We start from the raw sequence: 17,821 nt of genomic DNA, 5'->3' as shown, positions 1-17,821 counted from the left end.
AGATAGTGAAGGACAGGTAAGCCTGGTGTGATGCAATCCATGGGGTCAAAAAGAGTCAGACACGACTGAGTGACTGAACAACAACTGGATAACTGGATATTTCTCTTCACTCTATTTCTCCTCATTATGTAACATCTACGTTGGTTTCTTGGCACTTCAAGAAATTTGAAATGAATTCTTTTCTGGTTAAACTAGCTACAGATGATTCTGTTATCTGAAATTCAGTCATTTTTACCAGGACTGTGTGCAGAAAGCATCACAGCGTAAACTGGCTTTGGTTTCATGAGAAAGCTGGGGAAACAATACTAAGAATTTAGACTTTGAAGACTGGGAAGCTTGTGAACCTAGTTATATGACGTTCAACAATCCTTAGATGGCAGAACTCATGCTGACCAAGCTTGTTACATTAACCAATATGTTAGGGAAAATGCAAAATGTTAATGTGTATGTGCTGGTTATTACTGCTTTCATCAAAGTCTGGCAAGATACAGATCAACTCAAACTATAGGCGAAATTAAATAGAACTTGGCTAAAAGAGGTCAAAGACTTGTTGACTGCAATCTAAGTATCTTGAGACTTCAGTAATTTGGAATCTTGCAGAGTTAACAAAATTCAACTCTGGTGTTTAACCAAATGAGTTGAAAACTTATGTCCACACAAAAACCTCCACATAGATGTTTATAGCAGCTTTATTCATAATTGCCAAAACTTGAAAGTAGCCAAGATATCCTTCAATTGAATGGATAAATAAAATGGGGTATATCTAGACAATGGAATATTATTCAGCATTAAATAGGAATGAGCTATCAAGTCATGAAAAAACCATAAAGGAAACTTAAAAGTATTTTATACTGAGTGAAAGAAGCCAACTTGAAAGGTTGGCATACTGTATGATTCCAATTCTATAATATTCTGGAAACAGTAAAACTGTAGCCACAGTGTTTGCCAGGGGTTAGACGGGAGGAAGAGAGAGACGAATAAGCAGAGCACAGTGAGTTTAGGAGAGTGAAGCTACTCTGTACGATACTATGCTGCTGCTGCTGCTGCTAAGTTGCTTCAGTCGTGTCCGACTGTGTGCGACCCCATAGACGGCAGCCCACCAGGCTCCCCCGTCCTTGGGATTCTCCAGGCAAGAACAATGGAGTGGGTTGCAATTTCCTTCTCCAATGCATGAAAAGTGAAAAGTGAAAGTGAAGTCGCTCAGTCGTGTCCGACTCTTAGCGACCCCACGGACTGCAGCCTACCAGGCTCCTCCGTCCATGGGATTTTCCAGGCAAGAGTACTGGAGTGGGTTGCCATTGCCTTCTCTGTATGATACTATAATGGTGGTTAAATGTCATTACACATTTGTCAAAACCCATAGAAGGTACAACACCAAGAGTGAACCATAATATAAACTATGGACTTTGTGTGATAATTATCTGTTGATTTTTGTTCGTCTGTTGTAACAAACCTTCTACTCTGGGGCAGGATATTGATGGTGGGAGACGTTGTGCTTGTGTGGGGGAAGTGAGTATATATGAACTCTTTTTTCTGCCCAATTTTGCTTTGAACCCTAAAACTGCTCTAAAAAAAAAAAAGTCTATTAAAAAAAAAAAATCAACTGTTTTCTTACTCCAACAGTAAAGACTAATGTTTAGCCTTAGAAAGAAATAAGTTTCAGATCTTAAGTTTTTTCAAGCAAGTCCCTTAAGAGTTGTTTGTCTGATACTGGGAGCTAGCTTATTAATGAAGATCAAACTAAGCATTATCTTCCCATTTAATCCTCTTTAAAACAGGTGCAAGATAGCTCTCATTAACAGAGCGGGAGGGTGGACAAAGGATAGTGGCCAGTAAGTCTTCTGGCTTAAAAATTCACAACACATGCTCAACTGTGGTCATAAAGGAAAAAGGACCGGTGTGTTAGAAGATATGATGCACAATCCAGACCCCCCTTAGGACTGAAGGACAACTCTTCAGCTGCTGGGAGCGTTCTCAGCTGTCAGTCTTATCTGGGAAATTACTGAAGAGAAGTATCAATACTTCACTAAAGGACACACCACCCTTCCTGAAGACAGCCTGCATCCAATGACTTGTTAACAGAAGTACGGAAAGTTCCAGTCCTCTCAGCCAAACTTGAAACTTCTTTAAGGGACCAGTCCAGTTTCAGATGTTCCCCTTGTTGGCTGAAGCCTTTCCTGAGACTGTATCATAGCCTCATTATCCCTCTGCTTAATACTCCTGTCTTCTCTGTCCTTCCATTCAGTGATCCCTAGAGCACTCTTTACTAAATTTCCTGCATGCTCATCTCAGCCTCAGAGACTGCTGTCCAAGAAACTTAATCTTCAAAAACTCGGAAGAGACTTCAGAGCCCAAAGGTTAAGGCAATTGGAAGCACAAATGTAGGAACTTGTCCACTGTTGCAGCAGGACATCATTGCTCTTATCAGTAGCTACCTGCATTTCCTTTATACCCTTTTCTGTATAGAAATGTGTGTTATCTTTTTCCTACAAGCTGAAAAGAAATCATATCAACACTTTAACTTTGGGTTTGAAGTACTTTTCTCTATAATATGGAACACTGAGGCTCCGTAGTCTAGAGAAGATATGGAGAAATATGTTATTTATATCACAATGGACAAAATATTAACTGACTAGAATTTATTATTGTCATATAATAATTTAAACTATGGGTACTATGTTCATTCTTCACTTGGGGACTCCAGTTGTTCTAAAAGCAGGCCTCCTTTATGTTGTTGCTGCTGCTGCTAAGTTGCTTCAGTTGTGTCCGACTCTGTGTGACTTCATAGACAGCAGCCCACCAGGATCTCCCGTCCCTGGGATTCTCCAGGCAAGAACACTGAAGTGGGTTATATCACTGCAAATAACACTTTACTCAATAATCAAAAATACTTATGAATTAAAAAAAACACTATCATAGAAATGTAGGGAGCATATACCTTAACTTTTAGTTCATAAGTCATAGAACCATGAGAAGCCACATGCAAATCTGATGCAGAGAATATGTGTCCTTCAAATATCTCAACTTTGGACAAACTAGCAAGGTAAGATGTTGATATTGTCTCTTTTGACGAGGGATGTGTGTTCATGGATGTATAAGTGCTTAAAGCTTTGGGCCTTCTTAGTAATGGAATCTAGAAATTTAGTTGTGTATATTTTTCTTGCCTAAAATGGAAGATTTTATTTCCAAGTCTTCCTTGCAGGAAAATATGGTTATATGATTAAGTCATGCTCAGAGTGTTGCTAAGTGAGAGTTTGGCTATTGGATTTCCAGAAAATCTCCCTAAAGCATCTCAGTCACCCCCAAGGTCTGCTCCCTTTGTCCTCTACCTCCTTCTTTGAACCTATAACTTAGACATGATGCCTGGAGCTGAGACTGCTCATCTGAGATCTTGGCCCCAGAAGATGGATGTCACAGTTAAGATAGTGAAGCAGGAAAAACCAGGATTCAGGGGTGCTGATTAATGAGGAGCCACAATATCAGCCCTGTCCCACCTACCTCTATACTTCTTTTGCATGTAAAAGAAACAATGTTCTATCTTATTAAAACCATTACTACTTTGGACTTTTCCACTATACATAGTGAAAGTCGCTCAGTCGTGTCTGACTCTTTGCAACCCTACAGTCCATGGGATTCTCCAGGCCAGAATACTGGAGTGAGTAGCCTCTCCCTTCTCCAGGGGATCTTCCCAACCCAGGAATTGAACCCAGGTCTCCCACACTGCAGGCGGATTCTTTACCAGCTGAGCCACCAGGGAAGCACAAAGCTGAACTCTATCTAAACTGATATGGAACTCAAGTGATTAATCCTAGAATCGCCCTTTGACCCATGCCATCACTTTTCCTAGGGAAGGTTAGGGAAGTGCTGCCTAGTCATCTCCATAGTTACCAGATTCACAAAGCTTCACAGGAGATGAGCTAGGCTTGAAAATTTCTAGCTTCTTATGGTTCAGCCTCACCCACACTATTTCTAAAAGAAATTCCATGAAAGTTTTAGAATGTAGCAAGTTTCCTTTTGTATTAGCATAGAAGATTTACTGGACATTAACATTTTGACCTTTGCTGGGAATTTGCATGATGGAGAACAAAACATTATTCTTTACTTTTCTACTGCCACTGTAACAGCACAAACTGGCTTAAAACAACACAAATGTATTCTTTTACAGTTCTAGAGAGTCAGATATCCAAAGTGAGTCTTACAAGACTAAAATCAAGACATCAACAGAACTGGTTTCTTCTGGTGGCTCCAGAGAGAAGAATCCACTCCTGTCTCTTCCAGCTTCTAGAGGCTGCTGGCATTCCTAGGCTTGTGGCCATATCACTTCAATCTCTGCTTCTGTTGTCACATTTCCTTCTCTTCCAACCCTGACTCCTTCTGTTTCTCTCTTATAAGGATAATTGTGATCACATCAGACCTACCTGACCAATCCAGGATAATTTCTCTCAAGATCCTTAATTTAATCAAATCTGTGAATTAGCTTTTGGCATATAAGGTAGCAGGGGTTAAAGGGCTTAGGATGTGGACACATTTGGGAGGCTAACCCCATTTATCTGGACATCTTGATTAGAAATCATCCAGGAAAGATTTTTTCCTAATTTAAAAGCAGTACAAATTGTTACATGTGGTTACTGTTAGATAGGATTGCCTTTAAAAAAGGTGCCTTCGGTAAATTGAAAACTACTATTAAAATGATTAATGGCAAAAACAATTTGCTGAAAGTATAATAGGCAAGGTGATGAGAGTTTATATATTCAGCATATGCACTATAAAAAATTTTTTTAAATAGTAAGAAAACTGATTCCATTATTTTGATAAACAATTAATTGTACAAGAATAACAATTCACAAATAATAAAAACATTAAGCATAAAAATCCAAAATAAATGGAAAGGTTTATTTTTAAAATTATGATGGTAATAACAAGATATTACTAATGGTAAGGGTACAGTTAACCAAATTTGGATGCTTTCATATCTTGCTTCTAGAAATGTACATTGGTCTTTCTTTATGTAGCACAAGGTTTCAAGAATGCTAAAAATGCTCTACTCAGTAATACTACATTTGGGAAATCATCCAAAATGTAGCAGAGCAAAAATGTTTATCTTTATGTGAAAAATTAAGAAAATTTAAAGATTGTGCAATATGAAAATGACTAAATAAATACTGCTATAAGATGAAATATTTCTCAGCTACTTAAATGTATGCTACTGGGGAGTATTTTTTCCTAAATCACTTGGAGAAATGCCTAAGGTAAGGGCATGGAAAGCAGTCCTACAAGGCAACTGAGCAGCAGCTGAAAGTCAGCTCAGAAGTCGGGAGAACATGCTTTTCCTGGACCTGGTCTTTCTGAGTTTCCTTTCAAACCATCATGGGAGAAAATTTAAATATGTAATTATTTAAGTTTATTAGCACTGACTCCAATTAGCATGAAAAGGATAACCAGGCCCCAAATCTAGTCAGTTACCACTGATACCATTTATATGAGTCTATGAAATGCAGAATGAAATGCTATACTTCTGATTGGTGAATGGCAATTAGTTTCTGCCCTGACCTTGAGTCCTCCCTGCTTTTCTGGTCCCCTGGGAATCTTCCTTTAGACCTCTCATTTGGGGATCTCTTCATTACTAAGCAACTGAAATGTCTGGCACAGTTGGGCATCCAGGAAGCTGCTGGATATATAACTATATAATTTCAGATGTGCTGCAGTCCACAGGGTTGCAAAGACTCAGACACAACTTAGCAACTGCACAACATGTAACTTCAAGACAAATTTCTCCCAAATTCTTTTTGACTTATTCCAAAATAAAGCTAACTCCATTTTGCTTTGCTATGAAGTACTATTTACTTCATTTGCATGTTCTTTTTCTCATAAAGCCATGTAAATAAGGAGAGGATTCTAGTGCTACAACAAATGCAAGTGAAACATGTGCTGCTGCTGCTGCTGCTAAGTCACTTCAGTCGTGTCCGACTCTTGTGACCCCATAGACGGCAGCCCACCAAGCTCCCCCATCCCTGGGATTCCCCAGGCAAGAACACTGGAGTGGGTTGCCATTTCCTTCTCCAATGCATGAAAGTGAAAAGTGAAAGTGAAGTCGCTTAGTCATGTCTGACCCTTAGTGACCCCATGGACTGCAGCCTACCAGGCTCCTCCATCCATGGGAGTTTCCAGGCAAGAGTACTGAAGTGGGGTGCCTTCTCCTGAAGCATGTTCAGTACAGCTCTCAAAAAGACTTTCACTTTATTTGGTCTGATTCCCGCTGTGCTCTTAGCTACTTTCACTGTTATACTTAAAAGGATGTGAATTTTTCAAGTTTGTGCCTGCTTTATGTGCCTGTGTTTTTTTTTTTTTTTTTTTACTACTATTCCCATTGGTTGGCTGATCTTCACAATTTTTCCCAGATTGACTAACTTAATACTGTGATTTCTACTAACTAGCTTTCATGTCTTCCCACTTTCTACAAAATAGACTCCCCTTATGAAGAATATTACCCATTGAACAAGGCATGTAGAAAAGCAAAATAAAAAGTTGTATATTCAACATTGTCATAACTGTGCAAAATTGATGTGTTAGACTGGGTGATCCAAAAAGCAGGCTCCTTGAAATATGCAAGGATTAGATTAGGGGAAATTCCTATGAGGAAAAAAAAGCCAGGGAGAACTATTATTACAAAGTAAGTGTGATCCTGAGTGAAAGCAGGAAGCAGGGAACCATGCTTGAGTGCTGCCTACTGCAAGGGAGGTTTGGCGAGATTCTAGGGGAGTCTTTAAGTTAAAGTAAGTCATTAAAATGATGCTGGGAAAGATTGAAGGCAGGAGGAGAATGGGATGACAGAGGACGAGATGGTTGGATGGCACCACTGACTTAATGGACATGGATGAGTTTGAGCAAGCTCTGGGAGATGGTAAAGGACAAGGAAGCCTGGTGTGCTGCATTCCATGGGGGTCATAAAGAGATAGACATGACTAAGCAACTGAACAGCAAAATGGTACAGATGAACCCAGTTCCAGAGCAGGAAGAGAGACACAGATGTAGAGAAAGGACATGTGGAAACAGGCGGAAGGGAATGTTGGATGAATTGGGAGATTAGATTTGACATAAATATACTACCATGTGTAAAATAGATAGCTAGTGGGGACCTACCTAGATAGCATAGGGAACTCAGCTCAGTGCTCTGTGATGACCTAGAAGGGTAGGATGGAGGCATGGTGGGAGGGAGGTCCAAGAAGGAGTGGATATATGTATCAGTTCAGTTCAGTCACTCAGTAGTGTCTGACTCTTTGCGACCCCATGAATTGCAGCACACCAGGCCTCCCTGTCCATCACCAACTCCCAGAGTTCACTCAGACTCACATCCATCGAGTCGGTGATGCCATCCAGCCATCTCATCCTCTGTCATCCCCTTCTCCTCCTGCCCCCAATCCCTCCCAGCATCAGAGTCTTTTCTAATGAGTCAACTCTTCCCATGAGGTGGCCAAAGTATTGGAGTTTCAGCTTTAGCATCATTCCTTCCAAAGAAATCCCAGGGCTGATCTCCTTCAGAATGGACTGGTTGGATCTCCTTGCAGTCCAAGGGACTCTCAAGAGTCTTCTCCAACACCACAGTTCAAAAGCATCAATTCTTCAGCTCTCAGCCTTCTTCACAGTTCAACTCTCACATCCATACATGACCACAGGAAAAACCATAGCCTTGACTAGATGGACCTTTGTTGCCAAAGTAATGTCTCTGCTTTTGAATATGCTATCTAGGTTGGTCATAACGGTCCTTCCAAGGAGTAAGCGTCTTTTAATTTCATGGCTGCAGTCACCATCTACAGTGATTTTGGATACACATATAGCTGATTGACTTTATTGTACAGCAGAAACTAATACAATATCGTAAAGCAATAATACCCCAATGATAATAATAAAGAACAGTCCTGTGTCTTTCAGAAATGGACCTGCCTTGGTGTTTCTGTTGTACTCAGTCACTGGCTAGGAAGCAGAACCTCATGGCACAAATAGGGTGATCAATCTCAGTGTGCAGAACCTGGGGCTTTTAGTCAATTACAACCCTTATATTTGTAAATCTACAAGGTATGCCACCTGTCTTTTCCATGTAAACCCCCTAGTCCCTCCTGGAAGAACAAGTTCATGGCTTCAGACCCTAACATTTTGCTGAGATCTGAAGCTGCAGGCACATCAAAGCATGTGCACGCCCACAAAAGCAGAAGATGAAACAATTTTGCAGAGCAATGATGCATGCATAAACTGGTTTCCTGACAAAAACAATGAAATAAACATACAAAATGGCATAAAAATAGAAGCATATACAAATATAGCACACACAGGTGCCTAAGGAGAAGTCTTCTCTCTCCCTGCCCATGCTTCAAGGATACAAGTAAACAAGACCTAAGCAATCTATACAATTCATCTGAGTGGGAGGAAAGAAAGGAAAACACAATTATCAGGATCCTAGTTTTGTGCTCCTGTGGCTATGGTAAGTGGTTTCATGTTTGTTAAAATATGTTACTATTTTTGTCTCTTATTGAATACTTCATGACAAGGTTCCAGGTAAGTCTAATGATTCCTGCTTTACAGAGGAAATAATGGGACTCAAAGAGATAATAGATTCAGAATTAAGTAACTTGTCAAAGGACACACATCTAGTAAATAACAGAATCAGAATACATTTTACGTCTACCAATACAGAAGTAAGGGGAGCAGGGTGTTTGGGTGTATTGCATGTATATATACTTTTTGATTGCAAGGAATTTTTTTTCCCCAAAGCATCTTCAATCTTTTGCAGCCAAAGGTATTTTATACCATCCACCTCATAGTATGAGACTGGTTCTCTCATCAAATGGACACTTTAAAGAGCCAAGGGGAGGAGCTCAATATCAAGTCAGCATCCTTGCCCATCTCAGGAGTGGTGGCAATAACTGTGATCCTTTTCTGTATTCCACCGTCAGTAAGTGACCCCTGCCTTGTTTACCCATCCAGCCCTCCAGTCATGCTGTGAATACACAACTACTATACTTTGACCTCTTCCAGGCTTTTGGAGGATTACAGCTCTTTCCCTTGGGACAGGCCCAGTAGAGAGACCCTTTTTACATCTCCTGTTCTCAAGCCTCTAGTTCTTTTTGCCTTTCATTTCTGTGGCCTCTTTATGAAGCTGATCCATCCTTGTAAAATTTCTGGAATTCAGACCTTCTTTAAGCTGTTACATTTCTTCTCCTCTAATCAAAGCTTTTCAGTCCCATTCTCTGTGCAATGATGACTGCTATTAGCAAATAAGCATTTTCAACTTGTTCCACCATTTTATTAATACAGGGCTTACTGGTATTCATCTTGTCCAAAGGAACACCTATCTTTGGTTCAGAAATAATTATTGATACAAGTTACTGATCACTTTGCATACATTACCTCAGTTAGCCAACATAACAGATATTACCATCTGTGTTCTAAGAACAGAAAATGGAGATGTAGAACAGATTTAGTTCTCTGGAAGCAGACATCAAAATAGACTACAGATCAACATCTGTGAAAGAAAGGTGGTGGAAGGGAGATCGGGCAGAGAAAGACGTCAAACTGTAAGCCTGACGTAATCTTAGCTGTGTCAGCTGGAAGCTCTCAGTCAAGTATTGGCCAAGCATCCCATGTGGAGTCAATATGGCTGGCCATTTATACACTTTCCTTGTTCCATCACTGGATGCAGGCTGTTATGGGAAAGCATGAGCTTGTACAAGGGGAATCTCAGCTGAGCAGATCCTGGAGGAGTATACACCTGGATGCTCTCTCTTAAGAGCAAATCTGTCCTTGAAAAGAAATCTGAGTGGTGTGTCTGTGTCTACCGCAGGCTCTCAGAATCTGGGAAATGTATTAGAGAATCTGCAGCTAGTAAGTGGCAAAGATTTGACAGCAAGTCTTTTGTGACTCAAAAGTCCATGCTCCCTGATAACTTATAATTGGTTTACAAATATTTATCCAAACTGGTTATATCAGAATCACCTTTAAAATAGAGATTTCTTTAAAACATGAATATTTGGCTCTAAAGACTCCAGCTCTGGAGGTACAAAGAGCCAGTCATTCTGATAAAAGTCACAAATAGATATCTTTTTAAAAATACATTAGGTGTTACATAATTTTTTTCCAAATTTTATCTAATTAGCATAGACATTTTTATATGAAAAAATCTTTAGGGAATCATGAAGGTTTTAGCTGAGATAAACAACATTTTTAGAACTTCTTTCTGATTTGGGATAATATTCTGAGATCCTTGGCCTTGTGGCTTACGTCTTTTGACTTCTGGGACAATTTTAAAGGCACAATGAGCTTCCCTCAGCTGTTATAGGTCATTTGTATTCCACCTTAAGCATGGGGAAGAAAGCTGTGTAAACATTACATAAATATTTTGCAGGATGTTTACTCCAGTAATGGAAGTACTAAGAAGCTACATGTAGTTTCTCTGGGTTACAGTGTGGTGGTTGAAATGCCTGAATATTTAAGTCTCAACCGTAAAGGCTGATATGAGGAAAGTGCAGTGCTGGTTGACTGAGCTCTTTAAAATCAGGAAAAGTGATTTTTCATCTTTGGGCCTCCAGCCATTCACAGTGTCTATCTGAATCAGTGAATACATGATAACTGTCTTTTAACCTCAGTATTGGTGATTTAGCCACTAAGTCATGTCAGACTCTTTGCAACCCCTGTTGTCCAAGGTTCCTCTGTCCATGGGATTTCCCAGGACAGAATCCTGGAATGGGTTGCCATTTCCTTCTCCAGGGGATCTTCCCAACCCAGGAACTGAACCTGCATCTATTGCATGGCAGGCAGATTCTTTACTGTCTGAGCCACCAGGGAAGCTCTTAAGTTAACCTTTAACCTTAAGTACTTAAAGTCATGAAATTTGGCCTTGGAAGAAAATCACCAGCCTCTCAGACAAAGACTTACAACATCAACTTTTGTCAATGACCACATATGTCACAAATCTAGATTTTTAACTTGGAATCTCAAATGAGTGAATTTAACTATCTTCTGTTATTAGAAGTGGAGTTGACAAAAATGGTTCCACATTGATCCTGGGCTATCTGATCTTGAACTTTTCCATTTCTTCCTTTATTGTTTCTATTCTATTTAATTCAGATAGTAGCCATATGAAGAATGTTGAAATTGGAAGTTTCCTTTAGTTGATATTCAAGATGTTATTTAGCTCAAAACTTGAACATTTAGAGAAAACATGTAGCCAATACTAATGATGATCTCATCCCATTGATATTTATCTACAGACTGAAGACAGTTGCCTTTCCTTCCTTTGTTGAGGCAGGGTTTCTTATCACTCATTTTTCTGCATAACCTCAGATGAATCTCCACTGGCCTAATGACAAGAAGCATTCTCATCTTTTTATGACATGATGTTTGGGAAGATAAATCTAAAATTTCTAACATAAAAGAAGTTTCAAAATCACAAACTGTCAAAAGGGGGGAAATATATACTTATCATAGGTAGTTTTTACCATGAATTTTCTGACCTTGGTTTGATTAAAATCTCAACCTAAATATTTCACCAATATAAATTTCTTTAGAATTTAATTGTTCATTTCACTGAACTTTGAATGAGAAAAACCCCAATGTGGGGCAAAAAGGCTGATACAAAAGGTGTATTTAAGGACTGAGCTGCTTTACGGATCGAAGCATTTGAAACTGAACAGTCAATTTGACAAGAAGCAAAAACCACAGAACAGAGTACCACCTAGTCTTTGTTTTGTTTCACAAAATATTTGGGCTCTTCTTACTGTCCTCTCCCACCTCCTCTCTCTTTATTTATTTTATAGATGTCATTGAAGCAGATAACCTGATCCAACTCTGAAAGATTCAGGGGAGAAAGGGAAGCTTTCTACCTGAACATCCCTGATATAAACAGGAAATGAAGGCATCACTCACCGTGCTTGGAACTGGGAAATTGTTCTGGGGCTTCTTCCTAATTCCTCATGTAGGCATTTGGAGTATCAATGGTAAGACACCGACTTCTTATATATTTCTCAGGGGATGTTGGAAGCAATGTTCTCCCTTGCTGATCTTAGTTGGATATAGTGTTTATGCTTAGTGGATAATGGTAGATGAAATCAAGGAGTTGGATTTGCTCACTGAAGACATGGTAGAAAGAACATAGACCAAATTAGAAAACAGTATTTAAGTCAGAGTTTGGCTGGTTTTCTTAAAAACATATATAGACCAAATTAGAAAACAGTATTTAAGTCAGAGTTTGGCTGGTTTTCTTAAAAACATATTCTGATCGTAAGAACAGAGAACTGGGCAAATGCTATAAATAGTTCATTACAAATTTATCACTATACTAGTAAAAGTGTTCTGGATGCTATGCTGTTGGTGAATAAATAGCTTCTTCTTTTCAAACTGAGACTAGAGGAGTGTTCGTTAGGTGTTGGATAACTGGGATTATACATGACTCCATGGTTACTCTGGAATGGTGGTTTAGTCGCTAAGTCATGTCTGACTCTTGCAACCTCATGTACAGTAGCTTGCCAGGCTCCTCTGCCCATGGGGTTCTCTGGGCAAGAATACTGGAGTGGTTGCCGTTTCCTTTTCTAGAGGATCTTCCAGACCCAGGAATTGAACCTGGGTTTCCTGTGTTGCAGGCATATGGCTAAATAAAATCTCCTTAATTGCTTCATGGGGCATGTGCCTTGAGAATACTGAATGAGACAATGCTGAGAAATATGGGATCAGTGCATTCTGTTGCTGCTTTTATTATATTGAAGGTAAAAGGTGTCATGTGATATAGAAAACAGCTTAAAATCTGCATTGATGTTTGGCCAGTTTTGCAAAAATTTTATACAAGTGAAAAAGTGATGAGTTCACTTGCTCCTTTACTTTGTCAGAGATGCGCATATATTATAAAGAGGGAGGGGCTATGAAAGACAACAGACGTTCTTAATTTCCTGGTTTCGAATAGCCTGCCTTATCCCCACAAGCACATACTCTTATAAGTTTCAAATCAGAAAATATGGTCACTGAAATCCTTTAGCATGTCATCTTCAGTTCTGAAACTGTGTTTTGGAATTTGTCTTCACGATACCAGGATGGCACACAAACAGCTGCAAAATTAAAAAATCCTCTTCTCTTAAGCGTTTTTATGTGTGTAAGTATTTGGTATTAAGGGGCTTCCCAAGTGTGCAGTGGTAAAGAATCCACCTGCAATGCAGGAGACTCAGATTCAATCCCTGGGTCAAGAAGATTCCCTAGAGGAAGAAATGGCAACCCACTCCAGTATTCTTGTCTGGAGAATGCCATGGATGGAGGAGCCTGGTGGGCTACAGTCCACGGAGTCGCAAAAGAGTCGGACACAACTGAGCACAACAACAACAAAGCTGGTGTTGTGCTGATGAAAAGTTTAGATGGCCGGCTGTATTTTTCACTTTAGTTACAACTGAGGTTTAAATATTATTAAAGAGAAGTTTGAAGGATGTGCAGTGCTGTATCACACAGGGAGTTCAACTCTGCTCCTCCTTTCAATATGTGTCAGCACTGGGTTCATTGACTGGCTCTGCCATTTTCTGCATGACCTTGATTTAGTTTCTTATCCTCTCTTATCCTTAGTTTCCTCACTTGTAAAATAGAGATAATAATAATTTACCTAAATTATGGGGCTATTGTGAAGACTACAGATACAAAAGGTAAAGTGCATAGCATAGTAAACTCACACAATAAAAGTTTGATAAGAGTTGGACACAACTTAGTGACTAAACCACAAACATTAATGCTATTTTTGCTAATATTCTTTATACCAAACAACCCACAGAATATTCAAATAAATGGGAAACAAGTTTTAACATTATCATTTAAAATAGTTGAGGTTTTGAAGCTAAAAATAGAATGAATAAATGAAGTATATTGTACAAAATATTTAGCCCAAAGTATAGTGACTCGAATTATTTGAACAATAAAACAGAAAGCCTTGGACAAAGGATTAGCCAGATAGCTTATATATATTTTTGGATTGCAGCATTACTTGAATTAAATTAGGGATATAGGTTGTTGAGGGGTTTCCCAGGTGGCACTAGACTCAGTGGACATGAGTTTGAGCAAACTCAGGGAGATAGTGAAGGATAGGGAAGCCTGGCGTGCTGCCGTCCATGGGGTCACAAAGAGTAGGACACTACTCAGTGACTGAACAACAACGATATAGGCTGGTGAGATTTGTACTCCTGACAGCTGATGACTCTATTCCTTTAAACCTCATTTAGTTTAACCTTTATATCTTAGGGATTTCCTGTGATGCAGTTACTGAATTCTTTACACAGGCACAAAGTTTCAAAGTCTTTAAGAATAGTTTTAAAATAATGTTTCCTTTCCACTTCAAAGCAATGTGAGGTATGTGTATATCTTCTTAGGAATGTGGCTGCATCAATAATAAGGTTGTGAAAACGGTAATGTTCTCTACAAACTTCCTGTTGAAGGTCCTCCTTCATAGTGAAAGAATTCTTGCTTGCATTTTGTGTTTCTCAAAAAAAGTTAGGGGGAGCTTTGTCCCTTTGTATCTGGCATATGATTTCTGTCTGAATGAAAGTAATAGAAGTGTTAGCACATATACATGGACAGATGGGCTGATTATGCTGGCAAGAACAAGGCTCCAAGTGGAGATGCTCTTGTCAGTAGCCTGCCCCATCCTCAGTGAGTGACTCCAGCTGAGAGGCCCTGGACCACTTGATGCTCAACTTATCCAATTTGAGCATCAACCAAGGATTCCAGCATCAAGCAGCCAGCAGCACTGCAGTTAATGTCTGGCTACTGTGTAGACTATACACGTTCTGAATAAAGGCAGGAGGAAATCTTGAATCTGTACTCCACCTCCCTCCCAGATTGTGTTTCTCCAGTATGAGCAGACCATATCCTTGGGTCAGAGCAGAAACGCTGGGGCAAAAAGTGCTTGGAATCTCTCATTCCTTCATATGCTGGTTTTGTAACACAGTGTCTTTATCAGACTTATTTATCTGGATATGCTTATTTGTTCCTCTTGAAATACACATGTTTTATGCCAGAAATAGAGCTTAACCTTCTGCCAAATGCCTGTATATTGTTATCACTAAAGTGCCTGCTATAAGATATGACTGACTTATATGTAAATGTCTAGGAATACATTCTGCAGCTACAGGATTTCCTGGATTAAGGTTTGAAAAGACTAATTCCTGTGTTAATCACAGCCTTGAATAGACTTTTCTAACACTGAACTCTTTAATTAATTATTACTTCCTCTGTCCCACTATCAAAATTTCCTCTATTGTAATATTGAAGTCAGTTTATCTTACTTCTCTGAGACTTTCCAACTTAATTTCCATCATTTGTGAGTTTCACCTTTACTTACATTTTAGAGTTGTTGAAAGAAAAATATTCACAGGCATTTGTAACCAGGTTCAAAAATGAAACCAATCTTGCTTTTTTTCTTGGAAAGGCAATGGTAGAGCAGGTAGGATCATTCCAGATTACTAGATTACTCTCCCATCTCTGCCATTTACTGCTTCTCTGATTATAACCTCTCTGGTTCTCTTTCCTCATCTAAATGATGGGGACAACAATGATATTGAACTTATAGGGATGTTGTTAGTAGTAAGTGAATTAATTCTGTGAAACTGTTAAAATAGTACTTGAAGTTTATTCGCTAAAATTACACAGTAAGTGCTGTGTACGTTTACTGATAATGGTTTAGTTTTCTTTTTTCCCCCATTTAGTACAAAACTTTATTAGCCTGATAGTCTCCTTAAAGCAGTATTGGGAGATCATCTCTCATTTGAGGTTTACAAAAACTTGTCTATATACAACTCTTTTTACCAAAAAATATTATTTATGTATTTGGCTGAGCTGGCTTTAGTTGCAGCTTGTGGGGTCTTTTTCTTTTTAGTTGTGGCTTGTGTGATCTGGAGCTCCCCAGGTGGTGCAGTGGTAAATAATCTGCCTGCCAATACAGGGATGCAGGTTTGATCCCTGGGTCAGGAAGATCCCCTGGAGAAGGGAAATCCCATGGACAGGAGAGAGGAGCCGGTGGGCTACAGTCCATGGGGGTCTCAAAGAGTCAGATACCACTGAGCAACTGAGCACACACATGTGAGATCTATTCCATGACTAGGGATGGAACTCGGGCCCCCTGCTTTGGGAGGATGGAGTCTTAGCTTCTGGACCATCAGAGAAGTCACTATAAACAACTCTTGATATCATTATCTCCTTGGTTATGGACTCTGATTTCCATGCTTCTCAATGGAAGAAATTATTTGTTTGCCTGTGTACACGTGCAGGGGAATTGTGTTAGTATGCACAGAATCTAAACATGTACCATATGAGGTTCACATTAAACACAGACAAGGAGAGTGATAGAGGGGCCATCTAGACAGTCATGGGGAAACATTAGGTTTGTCTGGTAGAGCTCTCTAACTTCTTTTCTCATTCCTGATAACCACATTTATAAGCATAATATGGAACTTGAATATATCACAAACAACCCATTGTCCAGAAGTAGCTATGAGGAGGGCTGGGACATTTAGATTCTAGCTGGGTGGTGATTATCCTATTTCTTTTTGTTCTGTGATATTAGGAGAATTAATATTGAAGGACCATTGGCAGTTTCTGCCCACACTGATAATGCTAAGTATCTTCTAGGGCTTTGAGAATACCAATGAATCTCAGTAGTAGAATATCTTAGGAAGGTGAGGAAGTATCTACAAAAGAAGTAGAGACGGACTTTCCTTGTGTCCTTCCAACAGCACAAAATGGAAGGATGGTTACTCTGAACATCATACATAGCCACTCAAACACTGAAGGCAATATTTAGAAATATTCATGTTGGTTTCTTATAAAATGCCAAAGGTTCTCTTGAATGCTACTGTTCACAGCTTCTAAGGTATGCTCTAGGCTTTTCCTGTCCTGCTTTTTTCCCTAAGGTCACTGTGAGCAAGGTGGAAGGCCTAGCATCTCTGAAGGATTGGCCCAGCTATGCCAGAGTCTTCCTTGCCCAGAACTATCCTCTAAATTGTCAACAAGAATCATTTTTCTGTAGGGTCTATTGAACTGGCTAGACACTTTTGCTATTCCAGAGAGGTGATTACACACTGGCTAACACACTCTCCACCAGATACTCATCTTCATCATATAGGACAGGCAGAACTCTGCAAGACTGGAGTGAATCCTCTGGCCTGGGGAGACAAAGACATGACCAGTAGGGCGGAGTCACAGGGAGGTCATTTGTTACTTGGTGGAAATGTAATGAAGAAATACTCAGAGAAAGCATGAGAAAGCACCCAGAACAAAGTTTTTTTTTTACTTCCTAGTTTTGACCAAGACTGGCCTTCTTCATTAGTATAATTCTGAAGAATTTCATGTCTCATATAGACGGTAAAGAATCTGCCTGCAATACAGGAGACCTTAGTTTGATCCCTGGCTTGGGAAGATCCCCTGAAGGAGGAAATGGCTACCCACTCCAGTATTCTTGCCTGGAAAATTCCATGGACAGGGGTAGCCTGGCAAGCTATAGTCCGTGGGGTCACAAGGAGTCGGACACGACTGAGTGACTAACATACACATAAAAGGACATTTTTCTATGGAATAGAACCCTTTTTCTATCTCTATAACATTTATTTGGCTGATGAATATACAGATCACTGCTGATCCCCAAAAGAAGTTGGAAGTGAATGTTCAGAGCAGAGGCACTTGGGGCAGGCACTGTGGGTTTCCACCTGGCCTCTGCTGCCCACAGGCCTTGTGCCCTTGGACAATTACTCAACTGCTGTGTCACTTCGCCAAATTCATCCTATCCAAAAAGTAGTAATGCCTGGCATTTATT

The 17,821-nt window shown here is 39.6% G+C and overlaps 1 protein-coding gene across 1 annotated transcript in view; it reads left to right on the top strand.

The window, feature by feature from the left end:
- The first annotated feature begins 7,901 nt into the window (after positions 1-7,901).
- The window catches only part of BTLA (B and T lymphocyte associated), a 37,159-nt gene continuing 27,239 nt past the window's right edge, over positions 7,902-17,821 (top strand). The window contains exons 1-2 of the mRNA XM_010852750.1: positions 7,902-8,476; positions 11,808-11,987. Coding sequence (XP_010851052.1) covers positions 11,900-11,987 — 88 coding nt within the window. The 5' untranslated portion in view covers positions 7,902-8,476; positions 11,808-11,899. The remainder of the gene's footprint in view (positions 8,477-11,807; positions 11,988-17,821) is intronic.

Source organism: Bison bison, unplaced genomic scaffold (genome assembly GCF_000754665.1).
Source record: "Bison bison bison isolate TAMUID 2011002044 unplaced genomic scaffold, Bison_UMD1.0 scf7180017864314, whole genome shotgun sequence".
In the NCBI taxonomy this organism is placed as follows: Eukaryota; Metazoa; Chordata; class Mammalia; order Artiodactyla; family Bovidae; genus Bison; species Bison bison.
Note: the sequence above shows the minus strand (reverse complement) of the source record. Positions and strands in the feature narration are given on the sequence as shown.